Raw genomic sequence first — 21,912 nt, 5'->3', positions numbered from 1 at the left:
GACACTCACCTATCTCCATCCTCTACACACTCACCTGTCCACTCCCCCACACACTCACCTATCCACTCCCCCACACACTCACCTATCTCCTCCCCACACTCAGCTGTCTCCATCCCCCCACACTCACCTGTCTCTATCTCCCCACACACTCACCTGTCTCCATCCCCCCATACTCACTTGTCTCCATCATTTGTCCTGTCTGCACCTGCTGTCAGTCCCTCTTATGAAGCCGCTTAGTTTTCAGGTCACTGTGACCTCCAAACCCATGGCTCCTGCTGCTCCTATGCCAGGCGGTTGGTCCACACCTGGGTTGGGCCCTAGAAGAGCCCATATGGGCACCGTGGTGATTGCCAGGCTGAGGGTGGAGCCTCAGGGCAGCCCCACAACCCATCTGTCCTCCCTACAGTCCCGCAAGGACACAGTCACTCAGAGGAGGGACCTCCGGAGGCAGTCCATCACCCCCACGCGACTGCAGAACCGGGAGCGGCAGTTCCAGATCTCTACTCCCCCAAACCCAGAGCTGCAGAAGCAGAAGCTCAAGGCCAGGTGGGCCCAGAAGAGGCTGCCCTACCTGCTCCCCTCCAGGTCCCTCTGATGGGACCCAGACATGGCCCCATGGAGACCCTCCCCCACAGACATGAGAAGCAACTCAACTGCTTAGAGCAGAGGGTTGTACTGACTCACATGACTGAGAGGTCAGGACCACTGGCTTCAGGCATGGCTGGATCCAGGTGCTACCTCGAAGCCCTTTGGGCTCTGCCTTCCTGGGCATCTGCCAACCTCATGGAGTGTCCCAGGCATGGCTTGGGGAGAGGCTACTACCAGCTCAGCAACCTCAGCCTTCCCAGTGCCCAAAGTGGACCCCAGGATGCTCTAATAGGCTTGGGTTTCTTGACAGCCCTGGACCCATCCCTGGGGTCCCAGAACATGGCATTCTGTTTAGGGGCTGAGGGCACCTGCGCACCCCATGGCTAACTCGACCAGGGCCCTGGGGTCAGGGAGAGGGTCTCCACAGGAACCAGGGAAGGAGGTGGGACAGCCGGCTGGTCAGACAAAACTCAGACGGTGTGGCCCCAGGCTGCTGCCTCTCACCACCCTGTCCTCCCCAGAAAGGCTGCTCTGAACCCAGGGCCCTCAGGGTGGGGCTGCTGCCTGAGCTGGCTTGTGCTCAGGAGGTGGGACCCAGTGCTGCCATAAGACAGTGACAGGACACAAGCGCACTTTGCTGGCTCATTCCAGTTCTGAAGAGTTCCAGGCTGCCCAGGCTGCCCTGGCCAGAGCTTTCAGGGGAAAGTTTGACAAGTTTGTGGTCCCCTGTGTCGTTGCCAGTGGGGACATCAAGGACAGGAAGGAAACAGAGACTTTGAGCTTCAGGTGCGGGGCACCCAGGATGGGGTGGGTCTGTAACAAGGCCACTGGGCCTTGTCTGCTCTGGCCTAGAGGCCACTCGGCCTGGGCAGTGGGTGGGGCTGGGGTGCTAGGGTGCCTACCCACCCCACCCCACCCTGAATGTGGCCCTCATCCTGGCTCCCAGCCCTCAAAACACCCTGTACCTGGAGCTGTGGTGTCCAACGGTGGCACCGTCCATTGTGGTGACATCTGACAAAGGCAAGAACGTCTTTAACTTTGGAGACGTGGCCGTCGGTAAGTCCAGCTGGGCCAGGCTCTGGGGCCCACACCCACCCACACACCCAAGTCACCACCTGCCCACGCCTGTCCTCCGGCTGTTTTAGGACATCGCAGCATAAAGAAGATCTCTGTCCAGAACATCTCCTCCGAGGACCTGGCCATATCCTTCCCTGCAATGCCCTGGCAAGAGCAGCTAACGGGGTGGGGGCCCCCCACCCTAAGACACAGCCCGTAGTCCCCTCCTTGACAGCGGCTTTCAGGTGGAGTTCTCCGTGCTGAACCCTAACGGCCCCTTTGTCCTGCTGAACCCCTTCAACAAGCTCCCCATGGGTGAGACTCAGGTCCTGGGGCTGTCCTTCTCACCCCGTGAAAGCATCCTGGTGAGTCTTGGCTGTCCTGGGCCGGGGCTGGGCCTGGGGGCTCTGCAGGGCTGCCCAAGTGCTCAGGCCACAGCTGATCAGGCCAGGCCTGTGCCAAAACCCCATCCCCTGTGACCTGAGAGGTATTTGCCTCCTGCTGAGGGTGGGGTCTCCTCAGGCCCAGGAGACACTGGACATTATCACCAAGAGGGGCACACTCACCCTCACCCTCCTGGGCACCGGTGTCGCTTCCATGATCGTCTGCTCCATTGAAGGGGACATCCTCAACATGGGCTACGTGATAGCCAGGGAGTCTGTGTCTTCCACTTTCAAGGTGAAGCGTACTCAGGCCAGCCGAGGCCTCCAACCTCCTTTGGGCACCCTTGGGCAGGGCCACAGAGGTGGAGGGCCTTCCACCAGGGAGGGGTCAGCCCCATCTTGAAAAGGGTGGGCTGGTGAAGTGCAGGCAGGGCACTGGTTCCCTCTACCCATCAGCCAGTGGTCACTTGTTCCCCAGGTCTTTCTCCCCCTACCTCGGCCTCTGCAAGGCCATCCCCTCTGTTTGATGCCCCTTCCTTCGCCCTCCTGCTTTGCTCTTAAACTCCTTCCTAGGAGCCTAGCTCAGGTAAGACCCCCTGAAGTGGAGACCTCCAAGAGGTGGGCTCCCCCACAGCAGAACATGGGCACAGTTTCCTGAGGGGCCCTCTGGAGAAGGCAGTGGGTGAGGCAGAGAGACACTACATGGAGATGTGGGTGCTGGGTCTTTTCCAGCCTACAGGCCGCCTTGCTGCTGCGCTGCTGCCCCTGGGCTAGGGTAGGCAGCTGGGACTGAGGGACGCACCTGTGGCCCCCCCCGCCCCCACAGCTGCAGAACCTCTCCTCGCTGCCCATCAAGTTCTCCATAAAGCTGGACAGCCTGTCCTGCTCCCGGAGGGAGGACCGGCAGCAGCTGCCACAGTTCCTAGTCTCCCCCGCCCAGAGGACTGACGTGGTCGGTGAGGTTGCAGGCGGGGAGAAGGAAAGGGAGGTCGCAGGGGCAGGCAAGGAAACTGTGGGAGGGGCCCAGCACTCAGGGCAAAGGGTTGTGGGCTGGGGAGGAGACACTGGGAAGAGGAGGGGCAGGGGTGCAGCTGGGGGCGGGGCAGGATGAGGTTAAGCCAATGGGAGGGTAAGGAGTTCACTGTACTCCTGCTAGGTGAGACAGGGTGGTCTGGGGGATGGTGAGGCGAGAGACTGAGGGTGGGGATGCAGGCTGAGGGAGCAGGGTGATCAAGAAGGTGGGGGGCTTGAGGTGGACGGGAGAGAGGCAGTGGAGGAACAGGGCGGGGCGTGTCAGGCGCCGGGGGCGGGGGGTGTTGCAGTCAGGCCACGCCCCACCGCCCACAGGCACTCAAAACCACAATGGGCAGAGCGTGTTCAGCGTGGTCCCGGTCGAGGGCGTCATCGATCCTGGGAGGGCGCAGGACTTCACCGTGACCTTCAGCCCAGATCACGAGAGCCTGTACTTCTCTGACAGGCTCCAGGTGGTGCTCTTTGACAAGGTGCGCCCCGCCCACGCCCCCACTCCACGGGCCCGACATCCCCACCCAGCACTGGGAGATCCCTGCTGTCTGTCTGAGGCTGAGGGCCTCTGCCCTGCATGCCACCGACCTGGGGTCCTCAGGGTGGAGGGACTCAGGTCCCAGGTCCAAGGAGGTCTGCACCCAGCTCTCTCAGTCTAACCCCCCGAGCCCAGAATGGCAGGGACAGGGCCACTTCCTCTGTCCCCAGAGAATCTCCCATCAGATCCTCCTGAAGGGTGCTGCCCGTGAGCACATGATGTTCGTGGAGGGTGGCGACCCCCTGGACGTTCCTGTGGAGTCTCTGACTGTGATTCCTGCCCTTGACCCGGAGCACAGAGAGGGTGAGCCCTGCGAGGGGGGACACCCTACTCCTATACCCTGTCCCTGCACCCTCTGCTTGTGCACCCCCTGCCTGAGTCAGGCCCTCCCTCTCTCTTCAGAGACTGAGGAGCTGAAGTCCATCCTGGTGACCCTGGAATACCTGCAGCTGGACACCAACACGCCAGCCCCTCCTGCCACCCGCGAGCTGCAGGTGGGCTGCATCCGCACCTCCCAGCTGTCTCTGAAGAAGGTGATGGCCCCTCTGCCTTGATGGCACTGCCCTGCCCTGGGAGCCCCTGGTTTTGCCCCCAGTTGTCCTTGGCTGGCTTATCCTGCAGCAGGTTCGGGGAGGGCAGCCTGCTGGTCAGAACTGAGAGGTGGGCAGAGTGGCCGTCCCATGCTCCCAGTCCCAGGAGCGCCCCCCCCATGCCCTGCAGAGCGTGGAGTTCAGCCTAGATAGCGTCTCAGCCCTGCAGCACAAGGGCTTCACTGTGGAGCCCTCCCGGGGCTTTGTGGAGCGAGGTCAGACCAAGACCATCAACATCGCATGGATGCCCACTGCCGACTTTGACGTAGGCTGGGGTCTGCCCTAGCCCCGGGCCCCAGAACCCAAGCAGCTAGTGGGTGGGCAACAGGGTGACACCTGCCACACCCAGGGAGGGGCGGCGTGGGGGACCCTGGGTGGGATAACACCCCTGCCCCACCCTGAGATGGGCAGCATGGGGGTCCTGGGCAGGGAGAGGTGGGCAGAGCATGGGGTGCCCAGTGGCAAAAGGCTCCTCCTCTGCCCCTTCCAGCCAGATCGCCCACTCATGGTGTCAGCCCTGCTGACGCTCAGAGGGGACGTGAAGGAGACCTACAAGGTCCTCTTGGTGGCCCAGGTGGTAACTGGCCCCTGAGGCACAGGAGCCACTTCACAGAGCCTGTCTCAGACCCTCTCATCCCCCTCAAAGCCCTTTCCATCAGCCATGGGCCAGGCAGATCCTCGCTGGAACCTGGCCACTCTCTGCTGGGCAAGTCTACCAAATAGTCAGGACACCCTCAGCACTGCCCCTCAGACAGGACCCCAGCCCCACATACAGGACTCCAGCCCCACATACAGGGCTGCTACTTCAAGTCCTGAAGCCTCCCATCTATGCTGGACCAGCAAGCCCAGGGTTGGAGCCCCCCACCCCTCTCCGGTACCAAGATATAGCCATCTGGGAGCCTGCTGGGACCCTAAGCCCCTGGGGCCATAGCCACCAGCCCTGCTCAGCCCTAAGGGGCCACATGGGAGAGCCGGCCCACAGCCTGTCAATAAACCTCTATGAGCCACCACATTTGCAGCAACCAAGTCATTCGCTGGTGGGCGCAGAGCCCTGGAGGATCACGCGTGCAAACACACACACATATAAACACACACACACACTTCAGTCCATCAAACAATTAAGAAAGGCTAAGGAACGGCTTCCAGGAGGATGAGGGTCTTGCCGGCCGCCAAAGGGAGGCCCAAGCCTGGAGCATGGGGAACACAGCAGGCAGGCTGGAGCTGAGGGTTGCCCAGGCCCGGAGAGGCCCAGGGAGCAGGGGAGAGGGCAGATGGTTCCAAAGCCCTGAGACAGCACCTAGGCCTCAGGCTCCTCCCAAGGTGCAGAACCCCAGTGACCCTGAACGAAGGTCAAAGACACACCCTTGCTTAAGTCCTCACACCAAAGCCCAACTAGGGTTCAGGGAGAGACTCAGCACCTGGTTTCATTTCCGCAGGGCTGACCCACCCTGCCCAGGAGAAGATGCTCCTTTGAGCCCAGAGTGGTAAAAAATTTAACCAGTGAAAACCTTATGAATAGCAGTGGAACATTGTCTGATATAGTGTGGGAAGATGAGCCCCCCAGGTTGGAAGGAACTCAAAATATGATTGGGGAAGAGCTGCCTCCTCAAAGTAGAGTTGACCTTAATGACATGGATGGAGTCAAGCTTTTGGGACCTTCATCTGCTGATGTGGCACGACTCAAGAAGAAACAGCTGCAAACATCCATTAATAATCAGAACATGAAATGTATGAAGTGTGAGTCTAGGAAAATTGGAAGTCATCAAAAATGAGATGGAATGCATAAAGATTGATATCCTTGGCATTAGTGAGCTGAAATGGACTGGTATTGGCCATTTAGAATTAGTCATATGGTCTACTATGCCAGGAATGACAAATTGAAGGGGAATGGCATTGCATTCATCACCAAACAGAGCATTTCAAGATTTATCCTAAAGTACAACACTGTCAGTGATAGGATAATATCCATATACCTATGAGGAAGACTAGTTAATATGACTTTTATTCAAATATACACTCCAACCAAAGATGAGGAAATAGAAGATTTTTACCAACTTCTGCAGTCTAAAATTGATCAAACATGCAATCAAGATGCATTGATAATTACTGATGATTGGAATGCAAAAGTTGGAAACAAAGAAGGATCAGTAGTTGGAAAATATGGCCTTGGTGACAGAAATGATGCTGGAGATCACATGGTAGAATTTTGCAAGACTAACAACTTCTTCATTGCAAATACCTTTTTTCAAGAACATAAATGGCAACTATACACATGGACCTCACTGGATGGAAAACACAGGAATCAATTCGACTATATCTGTGGAAAGAGACAATGGAAAAGTTCAATATCATCAGTCAGAACAAGGCCAGGGGCTGACTGCAGAACAGACCATCAATTATTCATATGTAAATTCAAGCTAAAGCAGAAGAAAATTAAAACAAGTCCATGAGATCCAAAGTATGACCTTTAGTATATCCCACTTGAATTCTGAGACAATTTCAAGAATATATTTGACACATTGAACATAATGAACAAAGATCGGGCGAGTTGTGGGATGACATCAAGGACAACACACACAAAGAAAGCAAGAGATCATTGGAAAGAAAGAAAAGACCAAAGTGGATGTCAGAAGACACTCTGAAACTTGCACTTAAATGTAGAGTAGCTAAAATGAATGGAAGAAATGATGAAGTAAAAGAGCTGAACAGAAGATTTCCAAGGGCAGCTGGAGAAGACAAAGTATTATAATGACATGTGCAAAAACCTGGAGATAGAAAACCAAAAGGGAAGAACACACTCGGCATTTCTCAAGCTGAAAGAACTGAAGAAAAAATTCAAGCCCTGAGTTGCAATTCTGAAGGATTCTATGGGCAAGGAGCCCTGGTGGCGTAGTGGTTAAGAGCCCTGCTGCCAAACAAAAGGTTGGCAGTTCAAATCCACCAGCCATTCCTTAGGAAACTCTATGGGGCAGTTTTACTTTGTCCTATAAAGTCCCTCCCCCATGTGTCTGTCAGTTTGTTGTACTGTGGTAGCTCGCGTGTTGCTGTGATACTGGAGGCTCTGTCACTGGTATTTCAAATACTAGCAGAATCACCCATGGTGGACAGATTTCAGCAGAGGTTACAGACTAAGAAGAAGGACCCGGCAGTCTACTTCTGAAAAAACTGGCCAGTGAAAACCTTATGAATATCAGTGGAACATTGTCTGATATAGTGCTGGAAGATGAGCCCCCCAGGTTGGAAGGCACTCAAAAGATGACTGGGGAAGAGCTGACTCCTCAAAGTACAGTCGACCTTAATGACGTGGATGGAGTAAAGCTCTCGAGACCTTCATTTGCTGATGTGGCACGACTCAAAATGAGAAGAAACAGCTGCAAACATCCATTAATAATAGGAACCTGGAATGTACGAAGTATGAATCTAGGAAAATTGTAAATCATCAAAAATGAAATGGAACACATAAACATCGATATCCTAGGCATTAGTGAGCTGAAATGGACTGGTATTGGCCATTTTGAATTGGATAATCATTTAGTCTACTATACTGGGCATGACAACTCGAAGAAGAATGGTGTTGCGTTCATTGTCAAAAAGAACGTTTCAAGATCAATCCTGAAGTACAACGCTGTCAGTGATAGGATAATATCCATATGCCTACAAGAAAGACCAGTTAATACGACTATTATTCAAATTTATGCATCAACCACTAGAGCCAAAGATGAAGAAATAGAAGATTTCTATCAGCTGCTACAGTCTGAAATTGATCGAACATGCAATCTGCAATCGAGATGCATTGATAATTACTGGCTATTGGAATGTGAAAGTTGGAAACAAAGAAGAAGGATCAATAGCTGGAAGATATGGCCTTGGTGATAGAAACAATGCTGGAGATCAAATGATAGAATTTTGCAAGACCAACGACTTCTTCATTGCAAATACCTTCTTTCACCAACATAAACAGCAACTATACACATGGACCTCACCAGATGGAACACACAGAAATCAAATTGACTACATCTGTGGAAAGAGACAATGGAAAAGCTCAATATCATCAGTCAGAACAAGGCCAGGGGCCGACCGTGGAACAGACCATCAATTGCTCATATGCAAGTCAAGCTGAAACTGAAGAAAATCAGAGCAAGTCCACAAGAGCCAAAGTATGACCTTGAGTATATCCCACCTGAATTTAGAGACCATCTCAAGAATAGATTTGACTCATTGAACACTAGTGACCACAGACCAGATGAGCTGTGGAATGACATCAAGGACATCATCCATGAAGAAAACAAGAGGTCACTGAAAAGACAGGAAAGAAAGAAAAGACTAAGATGGATGTCAGAGGAGACTCTGAAACTTGCTTTTGAGCGTCGAGCAGCTAAAACAAAAGGAAGAATTGATGAAGTAAAAGAACTGGATAGGAGATTTCAAAGGGCTTCTCGAGAAGACAAAATAAAGTATTATAATGACATGTGCAAAGAGCTGGAGATGGAAAACCAAAAGGGAAGAACACGCTCGGCGTTTCTCAGGCTGAAAGAACTGAAGAAAAAATTCAAGCCTCGAATTGAAATAGTGAAGGATTCCATGGGGAAAATATTAAACAATGCAGGAAGCATCAAAAGAAGATGGAAGGAATACACAGAGTCATTATACCAAGAAGAATTAGTCGATATTCAACCATTTCAAGAGGTGGCATATGATCAGGAACTGATGGTACTGAAGGAAGAAGTCCAAGCTGCTCTGAAGGCATTGGCGAAAAACAAGGCTCCAGGAATTGATGGAATATCAATTGAGATGTTTCAACAAACAGATGCAGCGCTGGAGGTGCTCACTCCTCTATGCCAAGAAATATGGAAGACAGCTTCCTGGCCAACTGACTGGAAGAGATCCATATTTATGCCTATTCCCAAGAAAGGTGATCCAACCAAATGTGGAAATTATAGAACAATATCATTAATAACACACACAAGCAAAATTTTGCTGAAGATCATTCAAAAACGGCTGCAGCAGTGTATCGACAGGGAACTGCCAGAAATTCAGGCCGGTTTGAGAAGAGGACCTGGAACAAGGGATATCATTGCTGATGTCAGATGGATCCTGGCTGAAAGCAGAGAATACCAGAAGGATGTTTACCTGTGTTTTATTGCCTATGCAAAGGCATTCAACTGTGTGGATCATACACATTATGGATAACACTACAAAATATAGGAATCCCAGAACAGTTAATTGTGCTCATGAGGAACCTGTACATAGACCAAGAGGCAGTTGTTCGAAGAGAACAAGGGGATACTACGTGGTTTAAAGTCAGGAAAGGTGTGCATCAGGATTGTATCCTTTCACCATACTTATTCAATCTGTATGCGGAGCAAATAATCCAAGAAGCTGGAGTATACGAAGAAGAACATGGCATCAGGATTGGAGGAAGACTCATTAACAACCCGCCATATGCAGATGACACAACCTTCCTTGCTGAAAGTGAAAACAACTTGAAGCACTTACTGAAGATCAAAGACTATAGCCTTTAGTAAGAATTACACCTCAATATAAGGAAAACAAAAATCCTCACAATTGGACCAATAAGCAACATCATGATAAACAGAGAAAATACTGAAGCTGTCAAGGATTTTATTTTACCTGAATCCACAATTAACGCCCATGGAAGCAGCAGTCAAGAAATCAAAGGATGTGTACCGCACTGGGTAAATCTGCTGCAAAAAGACCTCTTTAGAGTATTAAAAAGCAAAGATGTCACTTTGAGAACTAAGGTGCACCTGACCCAAGCCACGATATTTTCAATCACCTCATATGCATGCAAAAACTGGAAAATGACTAAGGAAGACCAAAGAATTGCTGCCTTTGAATTATGGTGTTGGTGAAGAATATTGAATACACCATGGACTTCCAAAGGAACAAACATGTCTGTCTTGGAAGAAGTACAGCCAGAATGCTTCTTAGAAGCGAGGGTGGTAAGACTTCATCTCACATACTTTGGACACGTTTTCAGGAGGGACCAGTCCCTGGAGAAGGACATTATGCTTGGTAAGGTAGAGAGTCGACAAAGAAGAGAAACACCCTCGATGAGATGGATTGACACAGTGCCTGCAACAATGGGCTCAAACATGGCAATGATTGTGAGGATGGCGCAGGCCAGGGCAGCGTTTCACTCTGTTGTATATACAGTCACTATGAGTCAGAACCTAACAACAACAGCTGACCCTGCCCAGAAGAAGATGCTCCCTTGAGCTCAGAGTTATGCCCACTCCTACCCTACCCCACCCCACCGACCCTGCTCACTGGAGGGTGGCTTGTTGGACATGGACCCTACAGAGCCCACTCAGCCTGGTCCCCTGGGCACAGTCTCCCACCCCACCCCGTGCAGCCACCAAAGCACGTGCAGCCTTCTCTGCAGGTGTGGAGGGGGTGGCACCTGGGGCTTTCCTGGGCCCTCCACTGGTCCTCCTCACTCAGCAGGGTGGAGAAGAGGGGGACTTTAGGGTTGTTGCCCTGACTCTTGGTGCCTTTAGGGCCTGGAGGCCAGTGACCTTGACCCTGCTGTGGTTTGGCAGGACTGTCTGCCAAGCAGAGGCTTGGGCTTTGAAGGCAGCACCCCAGGTCCCTTCCTGCCCCCAGTGGGGCTGACCAGCCAAAGCTGGAGGGCCCTGCTTCACCAGAGAGGACAAGAAGAGGACCCAGGCCCCAGGTGAGGTGCCCCAGAGGGCACTGACCTCATCTCCTCCCCAGGCCAGCTGCTCTTCAACTGCTCACTGGCTGGCCCACTGGCCGGCTATGGGTCTGCCCAAGTGCTGCTTGAGGACAGAGACTCCCCCTGACTCCTGGCCTAGGACTGGATTCTGCCGGTTCCACCTTCCTCCTGCCTGTGCTGGTTCTCGAAAGCCAAGCTCAGTTCAGTCAGAAAGAAGGGGGGGGGCAAGAAACCAGTTGGGCTTGGTGGGGGGGGGGCTTGGGGACAGTGGCAGGCTCTGGGAGGGCAGAGTGATGCTGGGGAGGGAGCAAAGGCCTGGCAGCTACCGACGCCTACGCGGGGCAAAGCAGAGGAGGCCTCTCGGAGGACATTTCCCTTTGCGGGGGACACAGACTACACCCACCGTTTGGGGGCCTCCCACCCTCTGCAGACAAGACTGGCCCACCTGCCCCTCGCTGCTGGCCCCTCCCTTAGCCTGACCAGGAGCTGTCTTGCGGGGGATCCCAGGGAGCCTAGGGCATACTACCTGCCTTCCGGGGCCTAACCCGTGGTGGTGGGGTGGGGGAGAGGTCGGGGCCCTCCGGAAAGAAATGGGCCCGAGCCCTCCCGGGAGAATGATGAGGGCTCCGGGCAGAGAGGAAGCGCATGCTGCCACCAGGCTGTGTTGGATCCCAGGCCCCAGGGGCCAAGCGCTGGGCGTGCACTTCGGGGCCCCGCAGGCTCCGGCGGGGGACTCCACAGGCGTCACGGGACGACCGCGTTTGGAGAGCTCGGCGTCTCGACTATTAACCTCGAGTAGTTTGTGGAGAGCGCAGCCGTGCGGTTGGTTCCATACATTTGTCCTCGCCCCCCACAGGGCCGGCCCCGGGGGCGCCTGGACCAGTCGAGGAGGGACCGCGGGCCCATCTGGAGGTGTGCCCGCTCCACGATCCCAGAGTGTGGCCGGGCCTGCGGGCAGACTGTGCCTGCGGGCGAGGAGGGAGTGGGCGGTGCCACGCGGGGCTCGGGAAGGGGGGGCCTCTGAGGGCCAAGCCTCCATTGGGCAGGACCTCCGGGGCGGGGCCTTCGGTGGGAGAAGACTCCGGAGCTAGGCCCCGTGGGCGGGGATTTCCAGGGGTGGGGCCTGGGGCGGGGCCTTCGAGGGGCGGGGCCTCCAGGGGACAAACCTGCGGTGGCGGACGGCTCCGGGGGCGGTGTCTCCGGGAGGGGCCCCTGGTAGGCGGGGCTCCGGGGCGGGGCCTACATAAAGCGGCTCTGCGCCGGCTCCCCCGCCCCGCCATCCCCGAGGATGGCCCTGGGCGAGCCAGTGGCCCGCGGACTCCTGTTGCTCCTAGCTCTCTGGCCGCTGCCGCAGGTGGGTCGGGCCGCAGCTGGGTTTGGACCCCGAAGGGCGGGTCTGCACTCGGGCCGCGCCCCCGCCCCGGCTCACCCCTGTCCCCACAGGTGGCGCTGGGCTTCGCGGACGGCAGCTGCGACCACTCGGACCAGTAAGTCGGGGGGAGGGTCCGGGCGCCGGGGCTGTGCCGGCCCCGCCTGTGGGAGGGGTCGGGCGGTGAGGTCCGCGCCCGGTGCCCCGCCCGCTCCAGGTGCCGCCGTCCCCGCAGGTGCCCGCCCCAGGCCCGCTGGAGCAGCCTGTGGCACGTGGGGTAAGTGGAGGCGCGGAGCCGCCAGTCAGCGGATAAGGCAGCCAGGGCGGGGAGGGAGCCCGCGGGTCAGGCCTGCCAGACTTCCAGCAAGCCAGACCCCCAATCCTGGCCGCCTCCGCTGGTCCCAGCGCAGAGGCGATGCCAGCACTGCTCCCCACAAGGGGAAGGCGCTGGGGCCCTCACCTGCCTCCTGGGCAGACCCTCAGCATTTGGGCAGCCTCAGAGCCACTGCTGGAGCCCCCATGTGGAGCCCAACCTTAAGTGGCCCGGGTGTGAGTCTTGCCCTAGTGGCCTCTAACACCCCTCCCTCCCCTCATCCTTTGCCCCTGTGGGTGTTCTCTGTCCTCAGTCATTTGGGCACAAGGACTGTGCAGCTGCTGGGGACAGTGTGTCCTGGGAGCGAACCCAAGGCCACCTCTGGCCAGCCCTAGGGAGACAGCCAGGCGGGCTCCTCAGGCGGCTCAGCCAGGGAGGAAGCCTGGAGAGACACTCTCCGGCTCTCTTACCTGTCATGTGTGGCATGGCTGTACCTGCCCTGGGGAGCAGGGGCCTGGTGGCCGCAGTAGCCCAGCGGCAGGGCCTTGCTCCTCCCACCAGGCTCATCCTGCTCGCAGTCCTCCTGCTGCTGCTGTGCGCGGTCACGGCCAGCTGCGTTCGGTTCTGCTGCCTCCGGAAGCGGGCACAAGCCCAGCCACACCTGCCTTCACCACAGCAGCCCTGCGACCTAACGGTCATCTCTGTGGACAGTGACAGCCCCGTGCACAGCACGGTGACCTGTGAGTGCTCATAGACCCAGGCTGTCTGCCAGGGTGGGAGTTGAGGGCTGAGCCCTGCCCCTGGCTGACTCCCTCCCGGTTCCCACAGCCTACAGCTCCGTGCAATACCCACTGGCCTTGAGGCTGCCCCTGCCGTTCTGGGAGCTGGACCCTGACACCGAGGCCCCGCCTGCCTACAGCTTGTATGTCCTGGAACTGCCACCTTCTTATGATGAAGCGGTCAAGACAGCCAAGCCCAGCCACCAAGAGCCAGCCCCCTCCCTAAGGCCGAACCCCCTTCCCGGAACCCCCTTCTCAAGGGCCAGCCCCCTCCCTGGGGCCTCAGGCCTAGAGGCTGCTCCAGTGCCCCAGGAGCCAGCCCCTAGTGCCCAGCACCCCCAGCTGTAGCCCTGGCACCCCTGCAGGGTGGAAATCTCTTTCAGAGCCTTTGGACTGGAGCCTCCCACTGCCTCCCACCACCTCGTGCCAGCCCATCCCCACCACCTTCCCCCTGGGAAGGCTAACGTCCAGGGGGAAGGTTAACATCCAGCACATTGCTGCAGCCCAACCTCGTTGCTATGTAACGGCCAGGGATGGGAGAGTCACCCACCCCACCTTGGGCAAGTGGCTGCTTTGCCCCAGCCCCTGGCCTCCCCAGCAGGCCTGAGCCCCAGGAGCACCTCCCAGCTGTGACGTCTACAGCTTTTCAGAAACAGAATAAAGTTTGTATCTAAGTGGCCTCTGCCAGTGTGGAGAGGGCTTGGGAGGGCGGGCTGGGGTCCCATGGGGTGCAGAGAGATGGAGCTGCCGCCCAGGCACCAGATGCCATGAGTGCCGAAGCCCAGAGCCAGGAGGGGGTATCAGGTGTCTCAGCAGAAGTGACCTGACCCAAGTAAGCCCTAGTGGCTGGGCAGGAAACCCTCCACCCTCCCAGGCCCATCCTCACAGCCACCGACGCTCCCCACCTTGGACAGTGAGGCTCACACAAGAGTCAAGACAGACATTTATTGGACACTGAGGGGGCAGGGGTGGGGAGGGTGGCAGCTGCTCCTACTGGACCAGCTTGAAGGACTCTCCAGTCATCATGGCCACAAACTCTAGAGGTCAGAGAAACACATCAGCTGCCTGACCTGGCCCCGGCTGCCGGGCCCCACCCATCCCCCTGCCTATCCCCCCAGCTCACCCTCATAGTCGATGGTCCCATCCCTGTTCTTGTCAGCCTCCTTCATCATCTGCTCAGCCTCCACCTCATTGAGGGGCTCACCCGCATTCATGAGCACGTACCTGCCTGACCCCCACACTGAGCTAAGCCTTGGCCGGCCACCCAGCCAGCCCAAGACTACATGCACCCAGCCTGCCCAGCCCTCCTGACCAGCCCTCACCTGGCTGCCCATAGGGACGTAGTTGAGCATGTTCCAGTCAATGTAGCCCTTGCTCTCCTTGTCAAAGACTCGGAAGGCTGCCCTCAGCTCACCCTCCTGGTTCTTTGCTTTCTCATGGTAAATGCCCATCAGCGCCAGGAAGCCGTCACAGTTGAAAAACGCTTTGTCTGCAAGGGGCCATGTGAGGTGCAGGCTGGGTCCCCCATTTCCCCCATCCTCCCACCCTCATGGGCTCCATCACTTCCACACACATACATAGGTGGCCCCGCCAGCTGCCCACCCACCCCACCTCCCTGGCCTTACTGTTTTTGTCCACGTCCTTGGCCACGGAGGCCAGCTCACTCTTGGTGGGGTTGATGCCCAGTGAGCTCATGAGCTGCTCCAGCTCTCCTGTCTTCACCTCCCCGTCGCCCTCCTCGTCGAACATCTCGAAGACCCCCTTGTACTCCTTAATCTGTTCGGCTGTCAATCGCTCCGTCTGTGGGGCACACACTACCCCCCTCACCAGGGACTCCAGGGCCCCAGCCAGGCCTCAGCCACCCTCTTTCCAGGGGAGGGTTGGGGGTCCCGGGTGACATGGGGTGCATGGTGCACACGCCCTTATCCATCCACTTGGACACTCTAAGGCTCTGTGGTTAAAAAAAGAAGGCCCCCTGCCCATCCAGGGTGCAAGCAGGGTTCCAGGGGAAGGTGGCCTGTGCAGTGAGTGTTGAGGACCGCTAAGCAGCTTAAGGGGGAAGGGGCCAGGTGTGGGGAGCTAGTTGTGGAGGGGCCAGGCAACAGGTACAAGGAAGCAGCATGGCTGCAGGGCCGAGGTGATGGGGCCAGGTGACAGCAGATGAAGGATACCTTGGCCTAGTTTGAGGGAGCCCAGCCCAGGCCTAGGCAAAGCTCCAGGGAACTGGAGGAGTCCAGGACCTGGCCACCCCTGCCTTCCACCGCTGCTGAAGTGGGTCATGGGAAAGCTTTCAAAAAGGACTATTCTCTCCTGCCCGGGATCACAGGCTTCATCGGGCCCTTTGGGGGCTCCTTTTGCATTGGCCCCTTCCCCAGCTTCCCCCACCGCACAGTCCCAGCTCTGGCTCAGACCACCACCCGCCCACCTGGAAACTCTGGAAACATCCTTACCATGTCTATGGCTGCCCAAGGGCACTGCAGGAATGGCGGCACACAGCTGCTGTGGGCAGAATATGCAGGCAGAGGTGGCTATGGGGTTTTAGCTGGGCCAGGTTGTCTGGGGTCCCTTGGGTCCAGAGTCCAAGAGCCTTTTATGGCCAGGAAGATCCTTCAGCCCTATTTTGGGATGAGCTCATTCCTTCCCCACATAGCCCCTTCCTCTCTATCCTCGGCCTGGGCATTCCCTGGTCCCCAGCCAAGGGCTGGTGCCGCCACTCACACCCCAGCCTCAGCCCTCCTGGGAGTCTGGGCAGGGCTGACTAGACACCAAGGGCCAGCTGGGAGCACATGGCAGGGAGAGGGGCAGAGGTGTGGTCCGGGCCTTCACACGGCTGTTCCCTCTTCATCTGAATCTACTTCCCTGGAGGCCCCCCCATTCTGCTGCGGGACCCCCATCACAGCATGTCATTGCTTATTCATGAGATTTCTTGCTGGAGGTCCATTCTGGCCAGGTGGACCCTAATGGCCTGAGCAGAGTTGACCCTCACATCTCCAGAGCCCAGCACCCAATGGTGCCAGCCCATTGCAGGAGGGACTAGGGGCCACAGTCCTGAAGGAGACAGATCTGGGCCTGGGCTGGGGGTGGGATGAGGCAAACAGGTCAGAGCTGGACTGCAGGCAGGGGCCAGGCCAGCTCCCTGGGCAGTTGGGCTATTTTGGGGTTTCTCTGGGAAACCTGACCACCTCCACTGTGAGCAAAAGAGCTAGCCCCGGGAGGCAAGGTGAGGTGGTGAGGAACAGACATCGCCATGGAGCTCATGCATGCACGTGAGGGCTCAGTCTCCTTCAGACACGTCTGCATATACATGCACATGCCCACACACATGGACTTACTCTTCTTCAATCACACGTGCACACGCATGCACAAACACACATATACACGCCGACCCCCTCCCTGTCTGCATCTAATGGTCCACCATTGGCAGGGACCCTAGGCTCCCCAAGCTGGCTTAAAGGTCCTTCTTGCCCTCATCCAGGCTGTGGATGTGAGGCCTGCTGGGCTGGCCAAGGTCCTCAGAGGTTTGGGGGTGCAGGTCAGGGCACTTACGGAGGTGGGGGTTCTCCCACACCCGCCTGTTCCCTACCCAGGTACTCACAGACCAGGACCCCACCTAGTCCCCCTCATCCCTGTGTATGGCCTCCAGAGTCACACACAAACACCCAGAGAGAGACCGTGACTGCCTGATGAGTCTGAGCAGGTGAAGCACCTGGCATCCGCCAGCCCAGCTCCTAGCCTGCCAGGATCCACAGCCTAGGCCAGCTGCTGAGACGACAAGATTTGTGCTGACGGGCACAGAGTAGTTCCAGAAGGCACCAGGCCTTAGGCCAGGGGCCGCCTCCACCCTGGGCATCTCCCGCTGGGCAAGCATTAGAGGAGGGGCCAGCTCACAGGAGTCCCCTCCTTCAGCCCGGTCCCTCCCCGGCCGTGGTTCACCCTGGCCTGAGGTGCGGGAATCCTGCACTGAACATTTTTCCCAAAGGGCATAGCTCCAGAGAGGTCACAGTGCCCAGGGCAGGGTTCCCCCTGGGTTCCTGGCTCCAGGACACCCAGGAGACGTGGAGGAGGCCAGCCAGCTGGGGCTGCAGAAACATGGAGGACTGCTATGACCACTTGGCACTGGTCAACTCTGCTGACATCTTTCCCCTTATGTGTCTCTCAAAGCCCAATGGATGGGGAGGTGAGGGCTCCAATCATTGTCTGCCCAGAACTTTATCTTCTGAAATTCCTGGTTCCAGACATCTGGGTGGCCTCACAATTTGAATACAAAGCTGTGTTTCATGGAACCCAAGTTAGAGCAAAGACGGTGCCCCCAACCCTGATGCTCCAAGGGGGAGATGCAAATGTGGCCCTACCATCTAATAACTGACTCAAAGGTAGTAAGAGATTTCCCCACTCTTTTCCCTCAAAAATCCCAAAACAAGAATATGAATCAGAAGTAAAACAGTGTTTCAACAAAACTAGGTGATTTCTGTCAACCCAACATGACATGTGAAGAAACCCCTACGGGATGGTGGAGGACTCAGTGTACTTGGAAGGGAGCCCCAAAGGCCGGGAGAGAAAGAAAGTTACTGGAGAGATGAGACCCAGGCCCTCAGCGTCCAGGAAGGCTCCAGGCACCGAGGCAGGTGGCCCACAGGAAAGACACCAGATCAGCAGGGCCACCCCCATGGCAGGCCACATAACAGCTGTCCTCTGGAGCAACTGGACCGTGGATGAGGGCTGCTTCTGGACTGGTGTCTGAGCCTATCTCTGGACAGGCAGGCTCAAGGAAGGTGGTGTATGCGGTCATGGAGCCCCAGCCCTTCCCCACTCAGCTCTGGACTTAAGCCAGCGCCTCCCTTGGGCAGGGGAGCAATGACCCTTTCCTCGAGAAACTGAGCCTGCAAGTAGGGAGCCCACAAATACTGCCACTCCACTGGGGGCCTCCATCCCTCCAGGGCAGCCTGGCTGCAGACCCCCCTCACCTGAGCCGGGCAGGGACAGGAAGCAGCAGACTCTGTGGCCCCACGTATGCACAAACTCATGCAGTCACACACTCACTCTCACATGCACACACACATATACACACGTGCACACACACACACACACACACACTCTCACAGTCACACATACTCTCACATACAGGCAGCTGACTACTGAGCACCTACCGGGTGGGCCCAGGCTTCCTTCATTGAGGTGTGACTTCTCCCTCTGCCTAGTCTTGCCTCCACCCCTCCCCTTTCACAGGGTTGACCCTAACACACAGCTCTTAACCCCAAACTCCATCTCAGGGTCAGCTTTCAGAATACCCAAGCAGCCAGCTGGCGCCAGTAAAGAGAGCAGGGGGTAAGAAGGAGTGTGGGAGCTGGATTCCTCACCACCCAGCTGCAACAAGCCCCCCACTGGCAGTCCCGGCACAGGCACACGCGTCCCTGAGATGGCTCACCCACTGCAACTTTCACTGGTGGAGCGTGGAAGGAAGTGCTAGGAGGTCTGATGGCTGTTGCCAAGGACCACTGATGCTCTCCAGAAAGGTAGCAAACAGCGAGGGCAGGCAAGTAACATGCACTTGAAAGCCAGGTGTGAGTGCCAGGTGTGAGCACCAGGGGGCCTCTGGTTTCATACAGCTTCTTTGCACTCCACTCCTGCAGCAGGAGGGCAGAGAAGCCAAGGCCCAAGTCAGGACTTCATAGCCAGAGCAGCTGACCTCCAACAACATTAAAGGTCCACCCAAAGCAGGTGTGCTAGGCCAAGGTCAGGGCCATGGCAAGGAAAACCTAACTCCCTGACACATGGGTAGGGACATTTGGGTGGGTGCTCCAAAGGTACTCCCCAGAATCCTCTGAACCTCAGCACCTGCAGGTTTCACCATGTGAAAGAAAATAGAAATCCTCACAACTGGGCCCATAAACGACATCATAATAAATGGTGAAAAAAATGAAGCTGTCGAGGATTTCATTCTACTTGGATCAACAATCAACACCCATAGAAGTTGCAGTCAGGAAATCAAACAACGCATTGCATTAAGCAAATCTGCTGCAAAAGACTTCTTTAAAGCGGTAAAAACCAAAGATGTAACTTTGATGACTAAGGGTCACCTGAGCCAAGCCATGGTATTTTCAATCAACTCATACGCATCCAAAAGCTGAACAATGAAAAAGGAAGCCCAAAGATGAGTTAATACATTTGAATTACGGTGTTGCAAAGAATATTGATTATACCATGGACCGCCAGAAGAGCAAACAAATCAGTCTTGGAGGAAGCACAGCCAGAATGCTCCTTAGAAGCGAGGACGGTAAGACATGTATGTCATCGGGAGGGACCAATTGCTGGAGAAGGACATCATGCTTGGTAAATCAGAGGGTCAGCAAAAAAGAGGGAGACCCTCAACAAGATGGCTTGATACAGTGGCTGCAAAAATGGGCTCAAACATACTAATGATTGTGAGGATGGTGCAGGATCAGGCAGTATTTCGTTCTGCCATGTATGAGATCACCACGAGTTGGAGCCAACTCAAAGACACCTAACAATAACAGCCCTGTGAACTGCTGGTACTCGAACCAACTCCCCCTCCCCTGCAGAAAACAGTGGGGAGGCTCTCTCCCACCCCTACCCCGACTCAAGGAAATATTTGTCTCTTCAGGACCTCCCACCTGCTCTTTTAGCCACCGAGCTGACAAGGAAGTTAAGTGGCAGCATAACCCAGCTGGGGACACGCTGGCCTAACTAGGGTTTGTCCCTACAGGAGCTGCAGGACCTGCAACTGCACTGGCAGGAGCCCGGAAGCCCATAACCAAAAAAAAAAAACCAAACCCAGTGCTGTCGAGTCGATTCCAACTCATAGCGACCCTATAGGATAGAGTAGAACTGCCCCATAGAGTTTCCAAGGAGTGCCTGGTGGATTTGAACTGCCGACCCTTTGGTTAGCAGCCATAACACTTAACCACTACGCCACCAGGGTTTCCAGGAAGCCCATAGGGGACAGGATATGAGCGTCTCCATTGAGGGAGCGAGAGCACACGCTTGGGAGGCCACCTCTCCATGCCCCCAATGGCTTCTCATTGCCAATTTCCTTCTTCCTGACAACTTCTTATTGCGGCATCTGCCCAAGGCTTCCTCTAGCCTCTGGAGTAAGCTCAGCTGAGCCCTCAGCCAGCTCCTGGTCCCATAGGTGGGGCCACACTGCAGGTGCCCCATCTCCGGGGACTGAGCCCCAATGACCACAGCATCACCTGCTCAGGGACACCCCTGTACTGTCTCCTTCCCTTCCCTGCCTCACTACTTCTCGCCCCCACTGGGGCTTCCTGGGACCACCGAATAAACTGGGTACTATTAAGTCTGGGGCAGCCCAGTGTGGACAAGTGATGTTAAAAAGTGAAACCAAAACCCTGAACCAGCAAAGTGTAAGACAGGAGAGGACACTCGTTCAAGAGCCCCACGATCCCAGTATTGTTTAGGAGGTGGTAAGAGATACTGACTTAGATTTGAAACATCTCAAACATGTTAAGGTAATCACTGAAATAATAGAAATATGTTGTAAAACTTCCACACCTGAAAAAAGAATAAAGGAAATATGACAGACCCAATAAGACACAGCAAGGGGGGAAGAAGCATAATTATGCAGACACACCAGCCTCAAGGATATGGAGCCAAGTCCCCACCCTTAAGTGTGGACTGCGTGTAGTGGCTTTCTTCCAAAGAGGACTGTGTGTAGAAAGGGGGAGAGAAGAACTTTATCACGGAGAAATCTGGCAAACACCTTAGCCAGGCGATCAAGGTCAACGTCATCAGTGATAAGTCATGTTGAGAGCAAGTACCTTTGATATGATGTGTTGAGAAGGGCACTTCCCCTCTGTGGTCTTCCAAAACACATTGTTTTTGTTCCTATTAGTTGCCATGGAGTCGACTCTGACTCAAGGTGACCCCATGTGTGCAGAGTAAAGCTGTGCTCCATAGGATTTTCAAGGCTGTGACTTCTCAGAAGCACATCACAAAGCTTTACTTCAAAGAAGCCTCTGGGTGGGTTCGAACCTCCAACCTAGTAGTTGAGCGCTTAATCCATCGTGCCACCCAGAGACTCCAAAACACAGTACCCCAGTCTAATCATGAGGAAAACATCAGGCAAATCAGAATTGAGGCATCTTATGAAATATCTAACAAGCTCTCCTCAAAACTGTCAAGGTCATCAAAAACAAATCTGACAAAATGTCATAGCCAAGAGGAGTCTGTTGAGACATGAGGGCTAAATATAATGCGATGTCTTGGGTGGGAGGAGACCCAGTGGTGCAGTGGGTAAGTGCTCACTCGGGTGCTAACTAAAAGGTCCACAGTTTGAACCCAGAGGGTCACTATGACTCAAAAGCAGTGCGTTTTTTTGTTTGTTTTGGTCCTGGGTAGGACATTAGGGGAAAACAAAAACCTGTTGCCATGGGGTCAATTCCAACTCATAGCAACCCTATAGGACAGAGTATAACTTCCCCATAGGGTTTCCAAGGAGCAGGTGGTAGATTTGAACTGCTGACCTTAAAAGGTCAGTAGCTGAGCTCTTAACTTACTGCACCACCAGAGCTCCCGGGAAAGCAAAGGAAATCTAC

At 55.5% G+C, this 21,912-nt stretch overlaps 3 protein-coding genes across 9 annotated transcripts in view; 2 read left to right on the top strand and 1 right to left on the bottom strand.

Moving 5' to 3' along the window:
• Nucleotides 1–5,201, top strand: part of CFAP74 (cilia and flagella associated protein 74) — a 111,956-nt gene extending 106,755 nt beyond the window's left edge. For 4 of the 5 annotated variants that reach the window (XM_049877641.1, XM_049877640.1, XM_049877642.1 and 1 more), the window contains 11 exons: nt 407–546; nt 1,240–1,374; nt 1,535–1,644; nt 1,734–1,789; nt 1,890–2,009; nt 2,167–2,322; nt 2,854–2,983; nt 3,375–3,529; nt 3,759–4,121; nt 4,309–4,443; nt 4,669–5,201. In XM_049877641.1, the coding sequence (XP_049733598.1) occupies nt 407–546; nt 1,240–1,374; nt 1,535–1,644; nt 1,734–1,789; nt 1,890–2,009; nt 2,167–2,322; nt 2,854–2,983; nt 3,375–3,529; nt 3,759–4,121; nt 4,309–4,443; nt 4,669–4,770 (1,602 nt within the window). In that variant the 3' untranslated portion in view covers nt 4,771–5,201. The remainder of the gene's footprint in view (nt 1–406; nt 547–1,239; nt 1,375–1,534; nt 1,645–1,733; nt 1,790–1,889; nt 2,010–2,166; nt 2,323–2,853; nt 2,984–3,374; nt 3,530–3,758; nt 4,122–4,308; nt 4,444–4,668) is intronic. The other variant, XM_049877643.1, reaches the window with a different exon arrangement.
• Nucleotides 5,202–12,099: 6,898 nt separating this feature from the next.
• On the top strand, nt 12,100–14,008 carry TMEM52 (transmembrane protein 52). Of its 3 annotated transcripts, none has more exons than XM_049875861.1 (5): nt 12,100–12,232; nt 12,322–12,365; nt 12,483–12,524; nt 13,122–13,300; nt 13,389–14,008. In XM_049875861.1, the coding sequence occupies exons 1-5, from the start codon at nt 12,167–12,169 to the stop codon at nt 13,685–13,687; spliced, it is 630 nt and encodes a 209-aa protein (XP_049731818.1). In that variant the 5' UTR covers nt 12,100–12,166; the 3' UTR covers nt 13,688–14,008. The 3 variants fall into 3 exon arrangements, with proteins under 3 accessions (XP_049731818.1, XP_049731817.1, XP_049731819.1); XM_049875860.1 differs by having other exon boundaries at nt 12,465–12,524; XM_049875862.1 differs by lacking the exon at nt 12,483–12,524.
• A 321-nt stretch (nt 14,009–14,329) lies between these two features.
• On the bottom strand, nt 14,330–15,672 carry CALML6 (calmodulin like 6). The gene is made up of 5 exons (XM_049875497.1): nt 15,664–15,672; nt 14,965–15,139; nt 14,684–14,828; nt 14,463–14,563; nt 14,330–14,376 (listed from the first exon to the last, which is right to left on the bottom strand). The coding sequence occupies exons 1-5, from the start codon at nt 15,670–15,672 to the stop codon at nt 14,330–14,332; spliced, it is 477 nt and encodes a 158-aa protein (XP_049731454.1).
• Between the last annotated feature and the right edge of the window lie 6,240 nt (nt 15,673–21,912).

The sequence above is a fragment of the Elephas maximus genome, chromosome 3 (genome assembly GCF_024166365.1).
Source record: "Elephas maximus indicus isolate mEleMax1 chromosome 3, mEleMax1 primary haplotype, whole genome shotgun sequence".
NCBI classification, from domain to species: domain Eukaryota; kingdom Metazoa; phylum Chordata; class Mammalia; order Proboscidea; family Elephantidae; genus Elephas; species Elephas maximus.
The sequence above is the reverse complement of the archived record's forward strand: the minus strand, read 5'-3'. Positions and strand labels throughout refer to the sequence as shown.

Coding starts and splice junctions, on each gene's coding strand:
- TMEM52 (XM_049875860.1), top strand. CDS start 12,167: ATGGCCCTGGGCGAGCCAGTGGCCCGCGGACTCCTGTTGCTCCTAGCT. Junction 12,233..12,321: donor CTCTCTGGCCGCTGCCGCAG/GTGGGTCGGGCC, acceptor CTGTCCCCACAG/GTGGCGCTGGGCTTCGCGGA. Junction 12,525..13,121: donor AGCAGCCTGTGGCACGTGGG/GTAAGTGGAGGC, acceptor TCCTCCCACCAG/GCTCATCCTGCTCGCAGTCC.
- CALML6 (XM_049875497.1), bottom strand. Junction 14,564..14,683: donor ATTGACTGGAACATGCTCAA/CTACGTCCCTAT, acceptor GGGGTCAGGCAG/GTACGTGCTCATGAATGCGG. Junction 14,377..14,462: donor TGGGACCATCGACTATGAGG/GTGAGCTGGGGG, acceptor TCTGACCTCTAG/AGTTTGTGGCCATGATGACT.